Genomic DNA, 19,952 nt, shown 5'->3' on the forward strand with positions numbered 1-19,952 from the left:
AGTTTTAAGGTGCGAGGGGCAAGGTTTAAAAGAGATTACGAGGCAAATATTTTCCACAAGAGAGTGGTGGGTGCCTGGAATTTGTTGCTGGAGGAGATAGTGGAAGCAGATAAGGTAGTGGCTTTTAAGGGGCGTCTTGACAAGCAAGATGGGAATGGTCTCCAAAAGGGTAGAGGGTTTTAGTTAAGTTGGGCAGCATGGTCAGTGCAGGCTTGGAAGGCTGATAGGCCTGTTCCTGTACTGTAATTTTCTTTGTTTTTTGTACATGGAACCCATTGACTGTTAGTTGCCAGGACTCAATGCCATGGCTGTAATCAACACATCTTCAATTACAAACTTGAGGCACTTACTGGCATGGATTTCCTCTCCTGAGTACTAACAGGCGATTGGGGCCATTCCCTTTCACTCTCATGCCAGCATAGTAATGCTATATAATGATAGAAGTCATCGTTGAATCAAGTGGCAGCCAACTACCCTATCTACAGCTTGCGCCAACTTTTCACACACAATAGAACGCAGCTCACACTAGTCACCCCTTAGATTTTGCTGCAGTTTGCTTTCTCCATACTCTCTATAACTTTCTAACCTGATATTTTTATGACATCAGCAAACTGGTAGATGCAAAAGCATGTCAATATACATTTATATCAAAACTACAAAACATTGCAAGTTCTCATGAAATATTTCAATCGAAATCTTTGTTCTTTTTTAATTCCTGAAATACCATGGGATGTTATTCTAAGATAAAGATGCAAAAGAAGTGCAAGTCGTTGTTGCTGCCTACCTACTTCTATTGCATTTTGTCTTTTTGCAACAAACATTCTGTATGTTTATTAAGAACACGAGCACTGTTTGAGGTTATCAAAGTGACTGCTTGCAATCAGTGCCAGTAGCTGGTCACACTCTCAGTCATAAGGTTGTGGATTCAAGTTCCACAATAGGCCTCAAACACACAATCTTGAATGGAGAGAATTCTACACTACTGTAGTATTGCTTTACGAATCAGCTGGCAAACCAAAGCACTGCCTGCCTGCTCCAAAGATTCATAAACATTCCTGCTGCACCGAGTCAAAGTAAGAAACTCTTCTACCTCAGTCAACAAGACCAGCAATGACAAATTATTCATCTCATTTGTCGTGCTTTCATTACCTCTGGACTTGACTAATCCATACAGTCTTAATCAGCCTCCTACATTCATCAACTCACAAACATGGGGCCACCTAAAACTGCACTGTCTGTGATCTTAAGCTTCTCCAGATACAGTTCCCCCATCCTCACTGACCTATAGTGGTCATATATAGCTCCGCACATCTCAACTTTAAAATTTCCACCCGTTTTTGAACACTTTTGCATTCCTATCTCTAATCTCCACTTATCCGACAACCATGGCTCAATTGGTAGAGCTCTCATCGTTGCGTCAGAAGAGTACAATACAAGCCCCACTCTAGAACACAAAAAGCCAGGCTGCTATTCCAGTGCAGTACTGAAAGTGCTGTCTTTAGGATGAACAGATGAACCGAGGTCCCACCTCTTGTGGTGGACTTAAACTATTCTAAGGTACTACTTTGAAGTGGAGATGCCAGCGTTGGACTGGGTAAGCACAGTAAGATGTCTCACAACACCAAGTTAAAGTCCAACAAGTTTATTTGGTAGTACAAGCCACAAGCTTTCTGAGCACTGCCCCTTCATCAGGTGAGTTGTGTCAATATGCGTGATCTTGGAGATCCTCTCCACTTGGAGCTGGCAATTTGCGGTGTCGATGTAGCCATGATGTGGAGATGCCAGCAGTTGGACTGGGGTAAGTACAGTAAGTCCAAGAGGTTTATTTGGTAGCACAAGCCACAAGCTTTCGGAGCACTGCCCCTTCATCAGATGAGTTTGTCGATGTGCGCGATCTTCTTGGAGATCCTCTCCACACTGGAGCTCAATTTCATGCTCTTCAAAGTAGTACAGTAAGACTTAACACCAGGTTAAAGTCCAAGAGGTTTATTTGGTAGCACAAGCCACAAGCTCCTCATTGGCAACAAAGGGCTTCGGGGTATCCTGAAAAGTCCTACACAAATACAAGCCTGTTTTTTGAACATTCGGAATTATGTATTCCTCCAATTCAGCCCTCTCCAGCATCTCTAGTTACACTTGCTCCATTGCTGACAGCTGTGCCTCCAGCTGCCTGGGCTGTAAAATGCAGAATTCCTCCTTAAACCTCTCTGCCGTTAAGATGGTCCTTAAGACCAACCTCGTCTGCTCTAATTCTAAAGTGGCCGATTGTCAAAATGTTTCCAATAACACTCCTGTGAAGCATATTCAGATGTTTCACTCTGTTAAGACCAGATAAAAATATATGCCATTGTTGCTCTCACAATTTGGCCACCATGACTGTCTATATGACAGCCATTGTACATCCAAACTAATGCAACTAATTTGTTGCAAGAGTACTTTGGATAGCCCGAGAACATGGTAAGGCACTATGTACATACAAGTAGATTACTTCCCCATTGCAAACTAGAACATGTGTCATCATCCCATGGTTTCAGACCAAGCAGTCTGTGTAGGAAGAGGCTCAGTCCCAATGCATACTGTGGCTTCACTGAAGTATAGCCACCATCATTGATCAGAGCGGTTTTGCTCATCAATCTTTCAAAGGTCAGGGACTGGCTTAAAAAGTGCTTCAACTTGTATAGAAACTGAACATCAATTAATACAGAAAATGCTACAATCAACATTAATTAGAATACAACAATCACAGGATTCCATCAACAGCATGGGGCAATACGGTGGCATAGTTGTTAGCACTGGTGCCTTACAGCCCCAGGGATCCGGGTTCAATTCCAGCCTCAGGTCAGTATGTGTGTGGAGTTTGCACATTATGGGAATAGGACCTGGGTGGGATTGTGGTCGATGCAGTCTCGAAATGCTGAAGGGCTTCCTTCTGTACTGTAGGGTTTCTATGAACAGTCAGAAAGAACAGGTCAATGATTAGGTCGAGGCGCAGCTTCAGAATGTACTGTCAGTGTGGCACAATGATATTGGTTAGCACTGCTGCCTCACAGTGCCAGGGACGCAGGTTCAATTCCTGGCTTGGATAATTTTCTATGCAGAATCTGCACTTCTCCCTGTGCCTGCATGGGTTTCCTCTGGGTGCTCTGGTTTCCTCCCACAATCCAAAGATGTGCAGATTAAGTAAACTGGCCACACTAAATTTTCCCTCAGTGTACCCAAACAAGCGTCAGGATGTGGCAACTAGGGGATTTTCACAGCAACTTCATTGCAGTGTGAATGCAAGCCTACTTGTGACTAATACATAAATTTCAGTCCAAACCACAATCTCTCTCTTTCAGATTCCAACTAACCTCCTGCATATTTCCAGAATTTTCTGTTGTGACTTTGAAATACCTATTTTCAATTTCTCCTTTATCTGAATTTAATACACCATTGCTGCGTTCCGTTTTAAATCTTCACAAATACCCATTTTTTGGTAACACCCAGAATTGCCTCTAACATAATCATGGTGCATTTCTTAATGAATGTGCTCCGATGTCAGTTTAACTACCCTCCTTGCTGCATTGCTGCGCATAAAACCAATCCAAGTCTCGGGAAAGGATTATCCAAGACCAGAAACCAGCTTCAGTTCACACTTCATTCGATATTGGGAACAGTCTTCGATAACGAATTCATAATTCAATTAAGGAAAAGCACAATATTGCAACTGGATTAACAAGGCACGTCATCATGGGTCACATAATTCACACAAGCCACATGGGCCCATTAGCGACAAGCAGCTTCTGCGTTCTCCAGATTCAGCACCGAATGAATTGACAAAATTGCCTGTTCAACTGTTGACGTTATAGCATCATAGAACAGCCAACCAGAAACAGACTAAAATGTAGACATGAAGACATAAAAACAGACCATTACAGACCAGCACTCTGTGGGAATTTATAATCCACACCAGCAGTCCAAATTCAATGTCCCTGGAAGGTTCCCAGAGCTACAGCCACCTATCTAACCTTTTCTTAAATAGAGTCGAGTCACACGTTGAAGCATCACTACTTAACTCCTAATTTGCATCTTCCCACTCCATCCCATCCTTCGTAAATTTTAACCCCTCACAAAGTAGCCCCATAACCTCCTGTTCTCTCAGGGGGAACAAAAGTCAATAGTTACTAAGTGTCTTACAATTCAATATAGGTTAAAAAGAAAAAAGTAACGCCAGATATCCTGCCAATAAATACTGCCTGGAAACAGGGTTTTCGTCTGGTAGCCAGGGTTCCCGAGAACTATGGATTCTGAACAGGGATTTCTGGAAGTTGAAGATGTGACAAAGGAGCTCCCCAGTTCAAGGGAACCAATAAAGCAAGATTTGGAATCTGGGAGTGAAAGCATCAGGTTTGGGGACAGGCCCAGTCAAGGACTGTTGGGAAGAAGAGTTAGGAGTTTGGGAGGGAGGATGCGTTTTTTGGGGATACCAGTGGAGACGGGAAAGTAGAAATGATACTTGATCTTTGTGTGCGTGTGTGAATAAGACCATAACATAATCGGAGCAAAATTAGGCCACTGATCCCATGAAGTATGCTCTGCCATTCAATCATGGCTGATGAATTAGTCAACGCTATTCTCCCACCTTTTCCTTGTAACCTTTGATCCCCTTATCAATCATGTACTATCTCTGTCTTAAATATAGTATTACAGAATACCTACGGTGTAGGAGGCCATTCAGTCCATCAAGTCAACGTCAATATACTCAATAACCTGGCCTCTACCACCTTCTGTGTCAATGAATTCCACAGATTCACCACCCTCTGACTAAAGAAATTCCTCATCTCAGTTCTAAAGGGGCCACCCCTTCATTCTGAGGCTGTGCATTCCAATCCTAGTCTCCCCTACAAACAGAAACATCTTCCCCACATGCATTCTATCCAGGCCTTTCAGTAATCAATTAGATCTCCCCACGTCCTTCTAAACTCCGTGGATTACAGGCCAAGAGTCCTCAAATACTCCAAATATGTTAAGGGGATACAGGACAGAGATTGTCAGGAAGGAGGGGGAGACAGGCGTCGGGAAGGAGGGAGGGAGGGCGGCGTCGGGAGGGAGGGCGGGAAGGAGGGGGGGACGGGGGGGAAATCGCTGGAGGGGGACGGGGGGGAAATCGCTGGAGGGGGACGGGGGGGAAATCGCTGGAGGGGGACGGGGGGGAAATCGCTGGAGGGGGACGGGGGGGAAAATCGCTGGAGGGGGACGGGGGGGAAAATCGCTGGAGGGGGACGGGGGGGAAAATCGCTGGAGGGGGACGGGGGGGAAAATCGCTGGAGGGGGACGGGGGGGAAAATCGCTGGAGGGGGACGGGGGGGAAAATCGCTGGAGGGGGACGGGGGGGAAAATCGCTGGAGGGGGACGGGGGGGAAAATCGCTGGAGGGGGACGGGGGGGAAAATCGCTGGAGGGGGACGGGGGGGGAAAATCGCTGGAGGGGGACGGGGGGGAAATCGCTGGAGGGGGACGGGGGGGAAATCGCTGGAGGGGGACGGGGGGGAAATCGCTGGAGGGGGACGGGGGGGAAATCGCTGGAGGGGGACGGGGGGGAAATCGCTGGAGGGGGACGGGGGGGAAATCGCTGGAGGGGGACGGGGGGGAAATCGCTGGAGGGGGACGGGGGGGAAATCGCTGGAGGGGGACGGGGGGGAAATCGCTGGAGGGGGACGGGGGGGAAATCGCTGGAGGGGGACGGGGGGGAAATCGCTGGAGGGGGACGGGGGGGAAATCGCTGGAGGGGGACGGGGGGGAAATCGCTGGAGGGGGACGGGGGGGAAATCGCTGGAGGGGGACGGGGGGGAAATCGCTGGAGGGGGACGGGGGGGAAATCGCTGGAGGGGGACGGGGGGGAAATCGCTGGAGGGGGACGGGGGGGAAATCGCTGGAGGGGGACGGGGGGGAAATCGCTGGAGGGGACGGGGGGGAAATCGCTGGAGGGGGACGGGGGGAAATCGCTGGAGGGGGACGGGGGGGAAATCGCTGGAGGGGGACGGGGGGGAAATCGCTGGAGGGGGACGGGGGGGAAATCGCTGGAGGGGGACGGGGGGGAAATCGCTGGAGGGGGACGGGGGGGAAATCGCTGGAGGGGGACGGGGGGGAAATCGCTGGGGGAGGGGACGGGGGAAATCGCTGGAGGGGGACGGGGGGGAAATCGCTGGAGGGGGACGGGGGGGAAATCGCTGGAGGGGGACGGGGGGAAATCGCTGGAGGGGGACGGGGGGAAATCGCTGGAGGGGGGACGGGGGGGAAATCGCTGGAGGGGGACGGGGGGGAAATCGCTGGAGGGGACGGGGGGGAAATCGCTGGAGGGGGACGGGGGGGAAATCGCTGGAGGGGGACGGGGGGAAATCGCTGGAGGGGGACGGGGGGAAATCGCTGGAGGGGGACGGGGGGAAATCGCTGGAGGGGGACGGGGGGGAAATCGCTGGAGGGGACGGGGGGGAAATCGCTGGAGGGGGACGGGGGGGAAATCGCTGGAGGGGACGGGGGGGAAATCGCTGGAGGGGGACGGGGGGGAAATCGCTGGAGGGGGACGGGGGGAAATCGCTGGAGGGGGACGGGGGGGAAATCGCTGGAGGGGGACGGGGGGGAAATCGCTGGAGGGGGACGGGGGGGAAATCGCTGGAGGGGGACGGGGGGGAAATCGCTGGAGGGGGGACGGGGGGAAATCGCTGGAGGGGGACGGGGGGGAAATCGCTGGAGGGGGACGGGGGGGAAATCGCTGGAGGGGGACGGGGGGGAAATCGCTGGAGGGGGACGGGGGGGAAATCGCTGGAGGGGGACGGGGGGGGAAATCGCTGGAGGGGGACGGGGGGGAAATCGCTGGAGGGGGACGGGGGGGAAATCGCTGGAGGGGGACGGGGGGGAAATCGCTGGAGGGGGACGGGGGGGAAATCGCTGGAGGGGGACGGGGGGGAAATCGCTGGAGGGGGACGGGGGGAAATCGCTGGAGGGGGACGGGGGGGAAATCGCTGGAGGGGGACGGGGGGAAATCGCTGGAGGGGGACGGGGGGGAAATCGCTGGAGGGGGACGGGGGGGAAATCGCTGGAGGGGGACGGGGGGGAAATCGCTGGAGGGGGACGGGGGGGAAATCGCTGGAGGGGGACGGGGGGAAATCGCTGGAGGGGGACGGGGGGAAATCGCTGGAGGGGGACGGGGGGGAAATCGCTGGAGGGGGACGGGGGGAAATCGCTGGAGGGGGACGGGGGGGAAATCGCTGGAGGGGGACGGGGGGAAATCGCTGGAGGGGGACGGGGGGGAAATCGCTGGAGGGGGACGGGGGGGAAATCGCTGGAGGGGGACGGGGGGGAAATCGCTGGAGGGGGACGGGGGGGAAATCGCTGGAGGGGGACGGGGGGGAAATCGCTGGAGGGGGACGGGGGGAAATCGCTGGAGGGGGACGGGGGGGAATCGCTGGAGGGGGACGGGGGGAAATCGCTGGAGGGGGACGGGGGGGAAATCGCTGGAGGGGGACGGGGGGGGAAATCGCTGGGAGGGGGACGGGGGGGAAATCGCTGGAGGGGAGGGGGAAATCGCTGGAGGGGGACGGGGGGGAAATCGCTGGAGGGGGACGGGGGGGAAATCGCTGGAGGGGGACGGGGGGGAAATCGCTGGAGGGGGACGGGGGGGGAAATCGCTGGAGGGGGACGGGGGGGAAATCGCTGGAGGGGGACGGGGGGGAAATCGCTGGAGGGGGACGGGGGGGAAATCGCTGGAGGGGGACGGGGGGGAAATCGCTGGAGGGGGACGGGGGGGAAATCGCTGGAGGGGGACGGGGGGGAAATCGCTAGAGGGGGACGGGGGGGAAATCGCTAGAGGGGGACGGGGGGGAAATCGCTAGAGGGGGACGGGGGGGAAATCGCTGGAGGGGGACGGGGGGGAAATCGCTGGAGGGGGACGGGGGGGAAATCGCTGGAGGGGGACGGGGGGGAAAATCGCTGGAGGGAGTGGGGGTGGGGAAAATCGCTGGAGGGGGGTGGGGGGAGGGGGAAATCGCTGGACGGGGTGGGGGAAATCGCTGGACGGGGTGGGGGAAATCGCTGGACGGGGTGGGGGAAATCGCTGGACGGGGTGGGGGGAGGGGGAAATCGCTGTCGAGGGTTTGAGAGGAGGAGGTGTCGCTTGACGGGGGGGTGGGGGTGGGAGAGGACTGGGTGTCACTTGACAGGGGCGGTGGGAGAGAACGGGGTATCGCTTTACTGGGGAGGGGGGGTGGGAGAGGACGGGGGGGATGTTGCCTGACGGGGGGTGGGAGAGGAGGGGGGGATGTTGCCTGACTGGGGGGGGGGTTGGGAGAGGAGTGGGGGGATGTTGCTTGATGGGGGAGCGGTGGGAAAGGACGGGGGTGCTGCTTGACGTGGGAAGTGGGGGGGAGGATCGCTCCAAGGGGGGGAGGATCGCTCCAAGAGCCGGGGGGGGGGGGGGGGGGATCGCTCCAAGAGCCGGGGGGGGGGGGGGGGGGGGATCGCTCAGAGAAGGTACTTCAGGGGAATAGCTCGAGGAGGCCGTAGCTCGGGGGTGTGGGGCGGAGGGGGGTAAGCTTGGGAGGGTAGCTAGTAGGGTAAGCGTAGGAGGATAAACTTAAGGCAGTTTTTCTTTGGGGGGGGGGGGGTGGGCGGTAGGTGGTTACTTGCAAATTGGGGGCCAGATTCCCAGCCCAGTGATCTAGGATTAATAGGGTGGAGTTGGTGGCTATTTGGGTTCTCTGGGGTCTGCAGAGGGTTCTGGACAGCGCCTCTTTCCCCTGAGCACTTGTGCCCGGCTGCTGGTGTCTCTCTGCTCCGCCAGTGCCCCGCACTAACCTGGCTTCGGTCTCCACGCCGCTGCCGCTCACTCTCCTGGTCCAGGGGTTGACCCTGGGCGGCGGCGCCTCGATGAACTCCTTCCTGCGGCCGCTGCCGGCACGCTGTTCCTCAACGCTGTCTCCGGCCTGTCCCGGGGGTTCGGGCGCAGGCCCAGGCTCTGCAGGCTGCGCCGGGCTATGGGTGCCGGCCTCCCCGGCACAGGCCGCTTTACTCCACGGGTTCACCTTGGGCGGCGGGGCTGCCATGAGGCGCTGGCCTCGGGCCTGCTGCTGGTGCCGGCCACAGCCTGGCTGGCTGCCTGCTCGGGTCCCGCGCCCTGGCCCTGAGCCGGGGCGTGTGCCGGGCCCTGGGCAGGCTCCGGGCGCGGTTGCTCCGGGGCCTGGGCTCCGTGAGGCGGCGGCAGCGGGTTGGGCGGCAGACTCTGCACCTGCGTGGCCATGGCGGCAGCTGGGCTCGCGCTCGGGCTCCGTGTGGCAGCAATGCGAGCGCGCACGCACGGCGGCGGCCCAACGCACACGCCCGCGGAGGCGCGCACGGCACCGGCCTGAGGCGGCGAACAATGCGCATGCGTAGAGGCGGAATGGAGGACACTGCTCAACCACGCCCCTTCACCCAAATCTCGCCCCCTGGCCCAGACTCCGCCCCCTCGCCCAGACCCCGCCCCTTCATACAAACACCGCCCCTAATCTAAATTATGGAGGGCATTGTGGTTAGCACTGCTTCCTCACAGCGCCAGCACTCTGGGTTTGATTCCCGGCTTGGGTCACTGTGTGTACGGAATCTGCACATTCTCTCCGTGTCTGCATGGATTTCCTCCGGGCGTTCCCGTTTCCTCCCACAGTCTGAAAGGCGTGCTGGTTAGGGGATTGGCCATGCTGAATTCTCCCTCAATGTACCCGAACTGGTGCTGCAATGTGGCAACTAGGGGATTTTTGCAGTAATTTCATTGCAGTGTTAATGTAAACCTACTTGTGATTCGTAAATAAACTGAACAGACCCCTCGCCATCAGCCAAACCCCATAACGAGAAATGGGACTGGATTTGACATAAGAATATTGTGGCTACAAGAGCAGGTCAGAGGCTGGGAAGTCCACAATGAGGAACTCACTTCCAGAGTTCCCAAAGCCTATCCACCAACTGCAGGGCACAACGCAGAAGTGTGAAGGAATAGTCCAAAAACACCTCCAAGTAGCTCAACACCAGCCTGGACATGGCTTGCCCACTTGATTGGTACCTCTTCCATAAACATAAGAACATAAGAACATAAGAAATAGGAGCAGGAGTAGGCCATCTAGCCCTTCGAGCCTGCCCCGCCATTCAATAAGATCATGGCTGATCTGTCGTGGCTCAGTTCCACTTTCCCGCCCTCTCCCCATAACCCTTAATCCCCTCTCTTATCAAAAACCCATCAACCCGCTTCTTAAAAATATTTAGCGAGGCAGCCTCCACCACTTCAACGGGCAGAGAATTCCAGAGATTCACCACCCTTTGAGTGAAGAAGTTCCTCCTCAACTCCGTTCTGAACCGCCCCCCCTTTATCTTGAGGCTGTGCCCCCTAGTCCTACTGTCTTTTTTGAGCGGGAAGAGTCTTTCCACCTCTATCCTATCCATCCCATTCATCATCTTATACGTCTCAATGAGATCTCCCCTCATTCTTCTAAACTCTAACGAGTACAAGCCTAGTTTATTCAGCCTCTCCTCATAGCTCAACCCCCTCAACTCCGGTATCAGCCTAGTAAACCTCCTCTGCACTCCCTCCAGGGCCAAAATATCCTTGCGCAGGTGCGGCGCCCAAAACTGCACACAGTACTCCAGCTGCGGCCTCACCAATGCCCTATACAGCTGCAGCAAGACCTCCCTACTTTTATATTCAATCCCCCTCGCTATGAAGGCCAGCATCCCATTCGCCTTCCTGACCACCTGCTGCACTTGCAGGCTGGGTTTTTGCGACTCATGCACAAGGACCCCGAGGTCCCTCTGCACCGTCGCCTGCTGCAGTTTTTCGCCACGTAAGTAATAGTCCTTCCTACCATTCTTCCTACCAAAGTGGACCACCTCACACTTGCCAACATTAAATTCCATTTGCCATTTCCTGGCCCATTCGCCCAGCCTATCTAGATCCTTCTGCAGACTCTCCACACCCTCCGCACAATTTGCCTTTCCCCCAATCTTGGTGTCATCAGCAAATTTCGACACCCAACACTCGGTTCCCTCCTCCAGATCATCTATATAAATGGTAAATAGCTGAGGCCCCAGCACCGACCCCTGGGGCACCCCACTAGTCACCAACCGCCAATCCGAATAGCACCCATTGACCCCCACTCTCTGCCTCCTATTTGACAACCAATCCTCTATCCACGCTAACACCCTACCCCCAACTCCATGTCCTCTGACCTTCTGCAGTAACCTCTTGTGAGGTACCTTATCAAACGCCTTCTGAAAATCCAGAAAGACCACATCCACCGGCTCTCCTCTATCCACCGCCCTAGACACATCCTCATAGAACTCCAGTAAATTTGTCAGACACGACTTCCCTTTAATGAAACCGTGTTGCGTCTGCCCTATCAAGCAATTCCCTTCAAGATGCCTCGCAATTTCCTCCTTAATGACGGATTCTAACATTTTACCTACCACAGACGTTAAACTAACCGGCCTGTAATTCCCCGCCTTTTGCCTGCTCCCTCCACCGCTGATGCACTATGGCTGCAATGTGTACCATCTTTGCAATGTGTACCAGCTATTTACCATTTATATAGATGATCTGGAGGAGGGAACCGAGTGTAGGGTGTCGAAATTTGCTGATGACACCAAGATTGGTGGAACGGCAAATTGCGCGGAGGGTGTGGAGAGTCTGCAGAAGGGTCTAGATAGGCTGGGCGAATGGGCCAGGAAATGGCAAATGGAATTTAGTGTTGGCAAGTGCGAGGTGGTCCACTTTGGTAGGAATAATGGTAGGAAGGATTATTACTTACGTGGTGAAAAACTGCAGCAGGCGACGGTGCAGAGGGACCTCAGGGTCCTTGTGCATGAGTCGCAAAACCCAGCTTGCAGGTGCAGCAGGTGGTCAGGAAGGCGAATGGGATGCTGGCCTTCGTAGCGAGGGGGATTGAATATAAAAGTAGGGAGGTCTTGCTGCGGCTGTATAGGGCACTGGTGAGGCCGCAGCTGGAGTACTGTGTGCAGTTTTGGGCGCCGTACTTACGCAAGGATATTTTGGCCTTGGAGGGAGTGCAGAGGAGGTTTAGTAGGCTGATGCCGGAGTTGAGGGGGTTGAGCTATGAGGAGAGGCTGAATAAACTAGGCTTGTACTCATTAGAGTTTAGAAGAATGAGGGGAGATCTCATTGAGACATATAAGATGATGAATGGGATGGATAGGATAGAGGTGGAGAGACTCTTCCCGCTCAGAAAGGATAGTAGGACTAGGGGGCACAGCCTCAAGATAAAGGGGGGACGGTTTAGAACGGAGTTGAGGAGGAACTTCTTCACTCAAAGGGAGGTGAATCTCTGGAATTCTCTGCCCGTTGAAGTGGTGGAGGCTACCTCGCTAAATATTTTTAAGATGCGGGTTGATGGGTTTTTGATAAGAGAGGGGATTAAGGGTTATAGGGAGAGGGCGGGAATGTGGAACTGAGCCACGACAGATCAGCCATGATCTTATTGAATGGCGGGGCAGGCTCGAAGAGCTAGATGGCCTACTCCTGCTCCTATTTCTTATGTTCTTATGCTCTTATGTTCAAGATGGATTGTAGCAACTCGTCAAGGCTTCTTCGACAGTATCTTCCAAATCCGTAACCTCTCCCTCCTAAGAGGACAAGGGCAGGAGATACCTGGGAACACTACCACCTACCAGGCCCCTAAATCATTCACCATCCTGACTTGGAAATATATCACTGTTCCTTCGCAGTTGCCGGGTCGTCCTAGGAGGAAGAAGCTATTTGACCCATCATGTTTGCACTGGCTCTCCAAATCAGCATTCTAACTTAGTGCCACTCCCCTGCTTTTCCCCATACCCCTGTACATTGTTTCTATTCAAATAATCATCTAACACCCTCTTGAATGCCTCGAATGAACCATACTTCCCAACAGTGCATTCCAGACCCCAACCACTCATTGTGCAGAAAAGTTTTTTATCATGTCATATTTGCTTCTTTTGCAAATCACGTCAAATCAAAGTGCCCGTCCACTTTTTTACAGACAGGAACAGTTTTTCCCTATTTACTCTGTTGAGGCCCTTCATGATTTTGAGCACCTCTGTCAAATTTCCTTTCAGCCTTTCAGCCTTCTTTTCTCCAAGGAGATTAGTCCCAAATTCTCCAATCTATCCTCATATCTGAATTTTTTCATCCCTGGAACCATTCTTGTTAACCTCTTCTATACTCTCTCCAATGTGTTCAGGTCTTTCCTATAGTGTGGCGCACAGAGCTGTACACATTATTTCAGTTGATTTCTTGTACAAATTTAGCATAATTTATTTACCAAGATTCAGAATAGCCTCTTGCACTCTGTGCCCCTATTAATAAAGCCTGAATACAATATGCATTATTAACTGCTCTCTCCACCAGTCCTGCCACTTTCAATGGTCTATGCCCCTCCGCTCCTGCACCCCTTTTAGAATTTTGACCCCTTATTTTCTATTATCTCTCCACATTCTTCCTACAAAATATATCACCTCACACTTCTCCACATTGATTTTCATCGGCCATCAATCTGCCCACTCCATTAGCTTGTCTATATTCTTTTGAAGTTCTACACTGCCATCACAGTTTGCAATACTTCCAAATTTTATGTCACCTACACACCAAGACCTAGATCATTAACATGTATCAGGAAAAGCAAGGCCCCAATATCAATCCCTGAGGAACATCGCCTCAAAATGTCCTCCTACCTGAAAAATATTCATTTACTATTACTCTCTGCTTCCTATTATTCAGCCAATTTTGCATCCACATTGCTACTGGCCTTTTTATTCCATGAGCTCAAACTTTTCTCATAAGTCTGTTGTGTGACAATGTATTGAATGTCTCCTGAAAGTCAATGTACACCACATCAACATAATTACCTTCATCAACCCTTTCCATTACCTCCTCAAAAAACTCATCAAGTTAGTTAAAAATGACTTTTTCCTTTAGAAATCCATCTTGGTTCTTCTTTACAGTACCAGGGACCCAGGTTCGATTCCCAGCTTGGGTCACTGTCTGTGTGGAGTTTGCACGTTCTCTCCGTGTTTGCGTGGGTTTACTCCAGGTATCCCAGTTTCCTCCCACAATCTGAAAGATGTGCTGGTTAGTTGCATTGAACCCCACAGGCACCGGAATCTGGCTACTAAGGGAATTTCACAGTAATTTCACTGCAGCGTTAAGTAAGTCTTACTTGTGACTAATAAATAAACTTAATCAGCCCACATTTTTCCATGTGATGACTAATTCTATCCCGAAATGCTTCTAGATGCTTGGCACTGCTGATGTTAAACTGACTGGTCTGTAATTATTGGGCTATCCTTACAACTTTTTTCGAACAAAGGCATAACATTTGGAATTCTCCAGCTCTGCGGCACCTCACCTGAGTCTAGAGAAGACTGGAAGATTATAGCCGGCATTCCTACAATTTCCATTCTCAGTTCCTTCAGTATTCTTGGATGCATCTCATCCGATCCCGATGTCTTGTCAACCTTCAGTACTAACAGTCTATTTAACACTTTCTCCTCATCAATTTTGAACCCTTCTAGGGAGAATTTCCTTGATTGTCACTGTGTCCTGGGTAGCATCTACTTCCTTGGTAAATCATTAATACACCACAAAAAGCAAGGGATCTAGGTTTGACCCTTACAAAACTCACTGGAAACAGCCATTAAACATTACACTTTGCTTCCTACCTCTTAGCCTATATTAGATCCAAATTGCTACTTGCCCTTGGATCCCATGGGCTCTTAATTTTCTGACCGGTCCACCATTTGGGACCCTGTCAATTGTCTTATGAAATCCAAGTAGTCCCTAGCCTCACTGAAATTCCTTGTAATCTGTTCAAAAAATTTAATCAAGTTGGTTCGGCACATCATTCTCTTAGCAAATCCATGCAGACTGTCTTTTATTAGTATGCCCTATTCAGAATGAAAACTTCAACAATTCCATGGAACATTTTTCAACAATTTTCCCACCAGTAAGACGCACTGTCCTGTAATTACTTGGTCTATCCTTTCCACCTATTTTAATTAACAATAAACTTTTGCAGTCATCCAGTCCTCCAGCACTATCTACACCTGGAGTGAGAGAAGATTGGAAAAATACAAAGGCAAATTATTTTCTAAATGGTGAGAAACTTTAGTGCCTCAGTGCCTCACCAGCAACTTATACAGCTGTAATATAACCTCGCTGTTTTTAAACTTTATCCCTCTGGCAATGAGGAAAAAATTCCATTTGTCTTCTTAATTACTTGCTGCATCTGCAAACCAACTTTTTGTGATTCATGCGTGAGGACACCCAGGTCCCTCTGCACAGCAGCATGCTGCAATCTTTTTCCATTTAAATAACAATTCATTTTGCTGTTATTACTACCCCACATTACCAACATTGTACTCCATCTGCCAGACCCTTGCCCACTCACTTAGACTATCTATATCCCTTTGCAGACTTTCAGCATCCTCTGCACACTTTGCTCTGCCACTTATTTTAGTGTAATCTGTGAATTTTGACACATTACACTTGGACACCAACTCCAAATCATCTATATAAATCGTAAACAATTGTGGTCCCAATACTGATCCCTGAGGCACACTACTAGTAACTGATCGTCAACTAGGAAAACACCCATTTATCCCCACTCTTTCCTTTCTGTTAGTTAACCAATCCTCTATCCATGCTAATACATTACCCATAACACCATGTACCTTTATCTTGTGCAGCAGCCTTTGGTGCAGCACCTTGTCAAATGCCTTCTGGAAATCCAGATACACCATGTCCACAGGTTCCTCATTGTCCACTGCACTTGTAATGTTCTCAAAGAATTCCAACAAATTAGCCAAATATGACTTGCCCTTCATGAACCCATGCTGTGTCTTTCCAATGGGACAATTTATATCCAGATATCTCACTGTTTCTTCTTTGCTGATAGATTCAAGCAGTTTCCATACTACAGAAGTTAAGCCTAACCTGCCATTTGTCTACCTCCTTTTTTAAACGTTGGTGTCACATTTGCTGTTTTCCAATCTCTGGGAACCACCCCAGAGTCCAGTGAAATTTGGTAAATTACCACTGGTGCATTTGCTATTTCCCTGCCATCTCTTTTAGTACCCTGGGATGCATTCCATCAGAGCCAGGAGACTTGTCTATCTTTAGCCCCCATTAGCTTGCCCAACACTACCTCTATCATGATAATAATAGTTTCTTTGTCCTCACTTGCCATAAATGACTTCCTGACATAAATTTTTAGCATGTTATTTGTGTCTTCTACTGTGAAGACTGACAAAAAATGTTCAATGCCTTAGCCATTTCTTCATTTCCAGTTATTACATCCCCTTCTCATCCTCTAAAATTACTTTAGCCACTCTTTTTCATTTTATATATTTGTAGAAACTTTTGCTATCTGTTTTTACATTCTGAGCTAGTTTACTGTCATAATCCATTGTACTTTTAGCACTTTTTGTGGCTTTCTGTTGACCTTTAAGGATTTCCCAATCCGCTAGTCTCCCACTAATCTTTGCCACTTTGTATGCATTTTGATACCCTCCTTTATTTCTTTAGGTTACCAAGGCTGATTATCTCTTTTTCTACAGTCCTTCTTTATCACTGGTATATACTTTTGCTGAGCACCATGAAAAATCATTTTGAAAGTCCTCACTGTTCCTCAGTTGTCCCACCATAAAGTTTTTGCTCCCAGTCTACCTTAGCCAACTCCTCCCTCATCCCATTGTAGTCTCCTTTGTTTAAGCACAAGACATTGGTATTGGACTTTGCCTTTTCACACTCCACCATCTCTCACTACTGCCCTGATGCCATCCTTAAATATCAGAGCTATACCACCTCCCTTATCTTCCTGTCTGTCCCTCCGAACAGTCTGATACCCCTGGATATTTAACTCCCAGCCGTGACCATCCTGCAACCATGTCTTTGTAAAAGCCACCAAATCATACTCATTCACAATGATTTTTGCCATCAACTCATTTACCTTGTTCCAAATGCTACTAGCATTCAGATAAAGAGGTATTATGCTAGTTTTTGTACCTTCTTTCTGAATGCTAACACTTCCATTAATAACATCTCCAAAGTTCTCCTATTTAACTTCTTTCCTGATTTATGACGTAGTTAGAGCCTTCTCCCCACATTTTGTCCTTTGTTGTTGGTGATCTGGACACCTAGAAACCTGAAGCTCTCGGCCATTTCCACTTCATCCCTGTTGATGTAGACAGGGGCATGTCCTCCACTACTGGCTATCCCATGCATGAATCACTGAAAACTAGTATGCAGGTAGTAAGGCTAGAGTGTAGAAAAAAATCAGCTTAACGTATGGTTTGTCCATTCAAAAATCTGATAGCAGCAGGGAAGAAGCTGTTCTTTAGTCAGTTAGTATGTGAACTCAGGTTTTTGTATCTTTTTCTTGATAGAATAAGGAGACAGTATGTCTGGAATACGTGGGGTTCTTGATTAAGCTGGCTGCTTTTTGAGGCAGCAGGAAGTGTAGACGTAGTCATTGGATTAGAGGGTGATTTGTGTAAAAGGGTTTATAACCCTTTGTAGTTTTTTTATGGTCTTGGTCAGAGCAGGAGCCATATCAAGCTGTGATACATCTGGAAAGGATGCTATATATGGTGCATCTGTAAAAATTGGTGAGAGTCGTAGTGGACCTGCTGAATTTCCATAGCCTTCTGAGAAAGTAGAAGCATTGGTGGGCTTTCTTAACTATAGCGTGTGGGGGAAGATCAGAACACATTGTTGGTGATCCGGACACCCAGAAACCTAAAGCTCTTGGGCATTTCCACTGCATTTCTGTTGATGTAGACAGGGGTACATCCTCCACTACTGGGTGTCTCATGCATGAGTCACAGAAAACTAGTATACAGGAATAGGCAATAATAAGTAAGGTAAATGGAACTTTAACGTTTATTGCTAAAGGAAGTGAATATAACATTAATTAAGTGTTACGGCTACTGTATTAGTGAGACCGCGCTTCAAATATTGAGTACAGTTTGGTCACCTTACTTGAGGAGGGATGTAATTGCATTGGAGACAATTCAGAGAAGGTTCACTAGATTGATTCCAGAGCTGAGTAGTTTGTCTTATGAAGAGAGATTGGACCTATACTGCCTGGAGTTTACAAGAATGAAAGGAGATCTAATTGAGTTATACAAGATGATAAGGGGGAGATTGACAAAATCAATGTGGAGAGGATGTTTCCTCTCATAGGGCATCTAGGACAAGCAGTTTTAGGATGAGGGATGACAGATTTAAAACACAGATGAGAAGAATTACTTCTCTCAAAGAGTTGTGAGTCTGTAGAATTCACTACCCCAGAGCGTGGTGGATGCCGGGACATTGAGTAAATTAAAGGAAGAGGTGGACAAATTTTTAATTAGTAATGGTTTGGAGGGCTATGATCAAAAGGCAGGTAAGTGGAGTTGATGCTAAAATGAAGTCAACCATGATCTTACTTAATGGCGGAGCAGGCTCAAGAAGTTGAATTCCCCACTCCTGCTCCTAGTTCTTTGTTCTCATGCAACAATGCGAAAAGTGGTTTGCTGGGATCTGTACTGGATTGCAGCTTTCCATCATATTTTTCAATGACTTACATGAAGGATTAGAGAGTTCTACATTCAAGTTTGTCGATGACACCAAGTTAAGAAACATAGTAAGTTGTGCAGACAGGAGCAGGGATTTAGAATGGAATGTTGACAGACAAAGTGAATCAGCAAAACTGTGGCAGATGGAGTTAGGTGTTGGAAAGCATAAAGTCCACTTTGGATCTGAGAAAATAAATTGGAATCATTTCTTGGTGAGATACTAGGAACAGTAAGGAACAAATAAATTTCAGAATACGTATGCACAAATCACAAAAAAAAGCCATTACAAAAATATTAAGCAAAATCACAAATGAAACATTATCCTTTTCCTCAAGGGTAGTGGAGTACAAAGAGGAAGAAAGTTGCACAGTGTCTTGGTGAGATCCAGTCCAGAGCATCTGCAGTTCTGGTTATCACACTTCAGGCAGGATATGTTCGCCTTAGAGGGGTTGGCATTAATTTTTACTTGATCTTGAAGAGTTAAATTATGAGGGCAGGTACATGCAGTGGGGTTGTACTCTGATGTTGAAAGTTTTATGCTCTCAGATCCGTGCGCATCCAACAAAGTCACTAGACAGAGGCCGTACAAACACTAAAGCGATTCCAATACCTTCAATAGCTCATTACTGTTGCTAAGAAGGATTCCTTCCCCAATCTAATGACGTGCTACTCTAAAGAATCTGTTTTCTCGGCCGAACAGGTCTAATGAGGTAGAATTACCTTGATTTCATAGAGGAAATATACAAGTGGGCGGTGATCAGGAAGTTGAGTTGTGCTGAAGTGGGAGGTTAATATTAGAGCGTCTCGGATTTGCCGGAAGTTTATGTAAGTAGTCTTTTGTTGTAGTATTACTTTCTTGCATAATTTAGGACTGTGGTGCTTTAGAATAATTTGAAGAAATATTTATAAAAGTTTCACATCTGCTCATTTTAGATCTTGCTTACAAACCAAGGGCTGGGAACCTATTGCTTTCAGTGAGCCTACGGTACAAGAGAGTTCAGACCACAGATGCATGCAACATTGAGCGGATAAGCCTATCTGTAAATCCCGAACAGTTGAACCATCTCTCTATACCTGAGAATCTTCCTCAGTTGTTAGGCAGAAGCTCTGAAAAGTTACACGTTAACTTTGACTAAGTGCCCAAAAGTGCCTGAAATGTGCAGTCCAGTGTCAACAGAAGCAGTGGCAGAGAGGTATGGCGCTCGGTTCACACTCGCTGAAAATCAGAGCCGACCCCAGTCCCTGAACCCAGGACCTGACTCCATCGCCAGACTCCAACATCCAGTCCCTGACCCCCAATTCCCACTACGAATGCACTGAAGGGATTGGGAGTATCTCGCTACACAG

General features: G+C 49.5%; 2 protein-coding genes across 3 annotated transcripts in view; one reads left to right on the top strand and one right to left on the bottom strand.

Annotated features, from left to right (window-relative positions):
* Window positions 1–9,297, bottom strand: part of larp1 (La ribonucleoprotein 1, translational regulator) — a 120,602-nt gene extending 111,305 nt beyond the window's left edge. The window contains 2 exon segments of the mRNA XM_080201303.1: window positions 8,837–9,087; window positions 9,090–9,297. Of these exon segments, the coding sequence (XP_080057429.1) occupies window positions 8,837–9,087; window positions 9,090–9,273 (435 nt within the window). The 5' untranslated portion in view covers window positions 9,274–9,297.
* A 9,871-nt stretch (window positions 9,298–19,168) lies between these two features.
* LOC145351722 (15-hydroxyprostaglandin dehydrogenase [NAD(+)]-like) overlaps window positions 19,169–19,952 on the top strand; it is a 45,476-nt gene continuing 44,692 nt past the window's right edge. The window contains exon 1 of one of the 2 annotated variants that reach the window (XM_080201305.1): window positions 19,169–19,430. The gene's annotated coding sequence lies outside the window, so the exon portion shown is untranslated. The remainder of the gene's footprint in view (window positions 19,431–19,952) is intronic. The other variant, XM_080201304.1, reaches the window with a different exon arrangement.

The sequence above is a fragment of the Carcharhinus amblyrhynchos genome, chromosome 13 (genome assembly GCF_965287045.1).
Source record: "Carcharhinus amblyrhynchos chromosome 13, sCarAmb.v2.hapA, whole genome shotgun sequence".
Taxonomy (NCBI): Eukaryota; Metazoa; Chordata; class Chondrichthyes; order Carcharhiniformes; family Carcharhinidae; genus Carcharhinus; species Carcharhinus amblyrhynchos.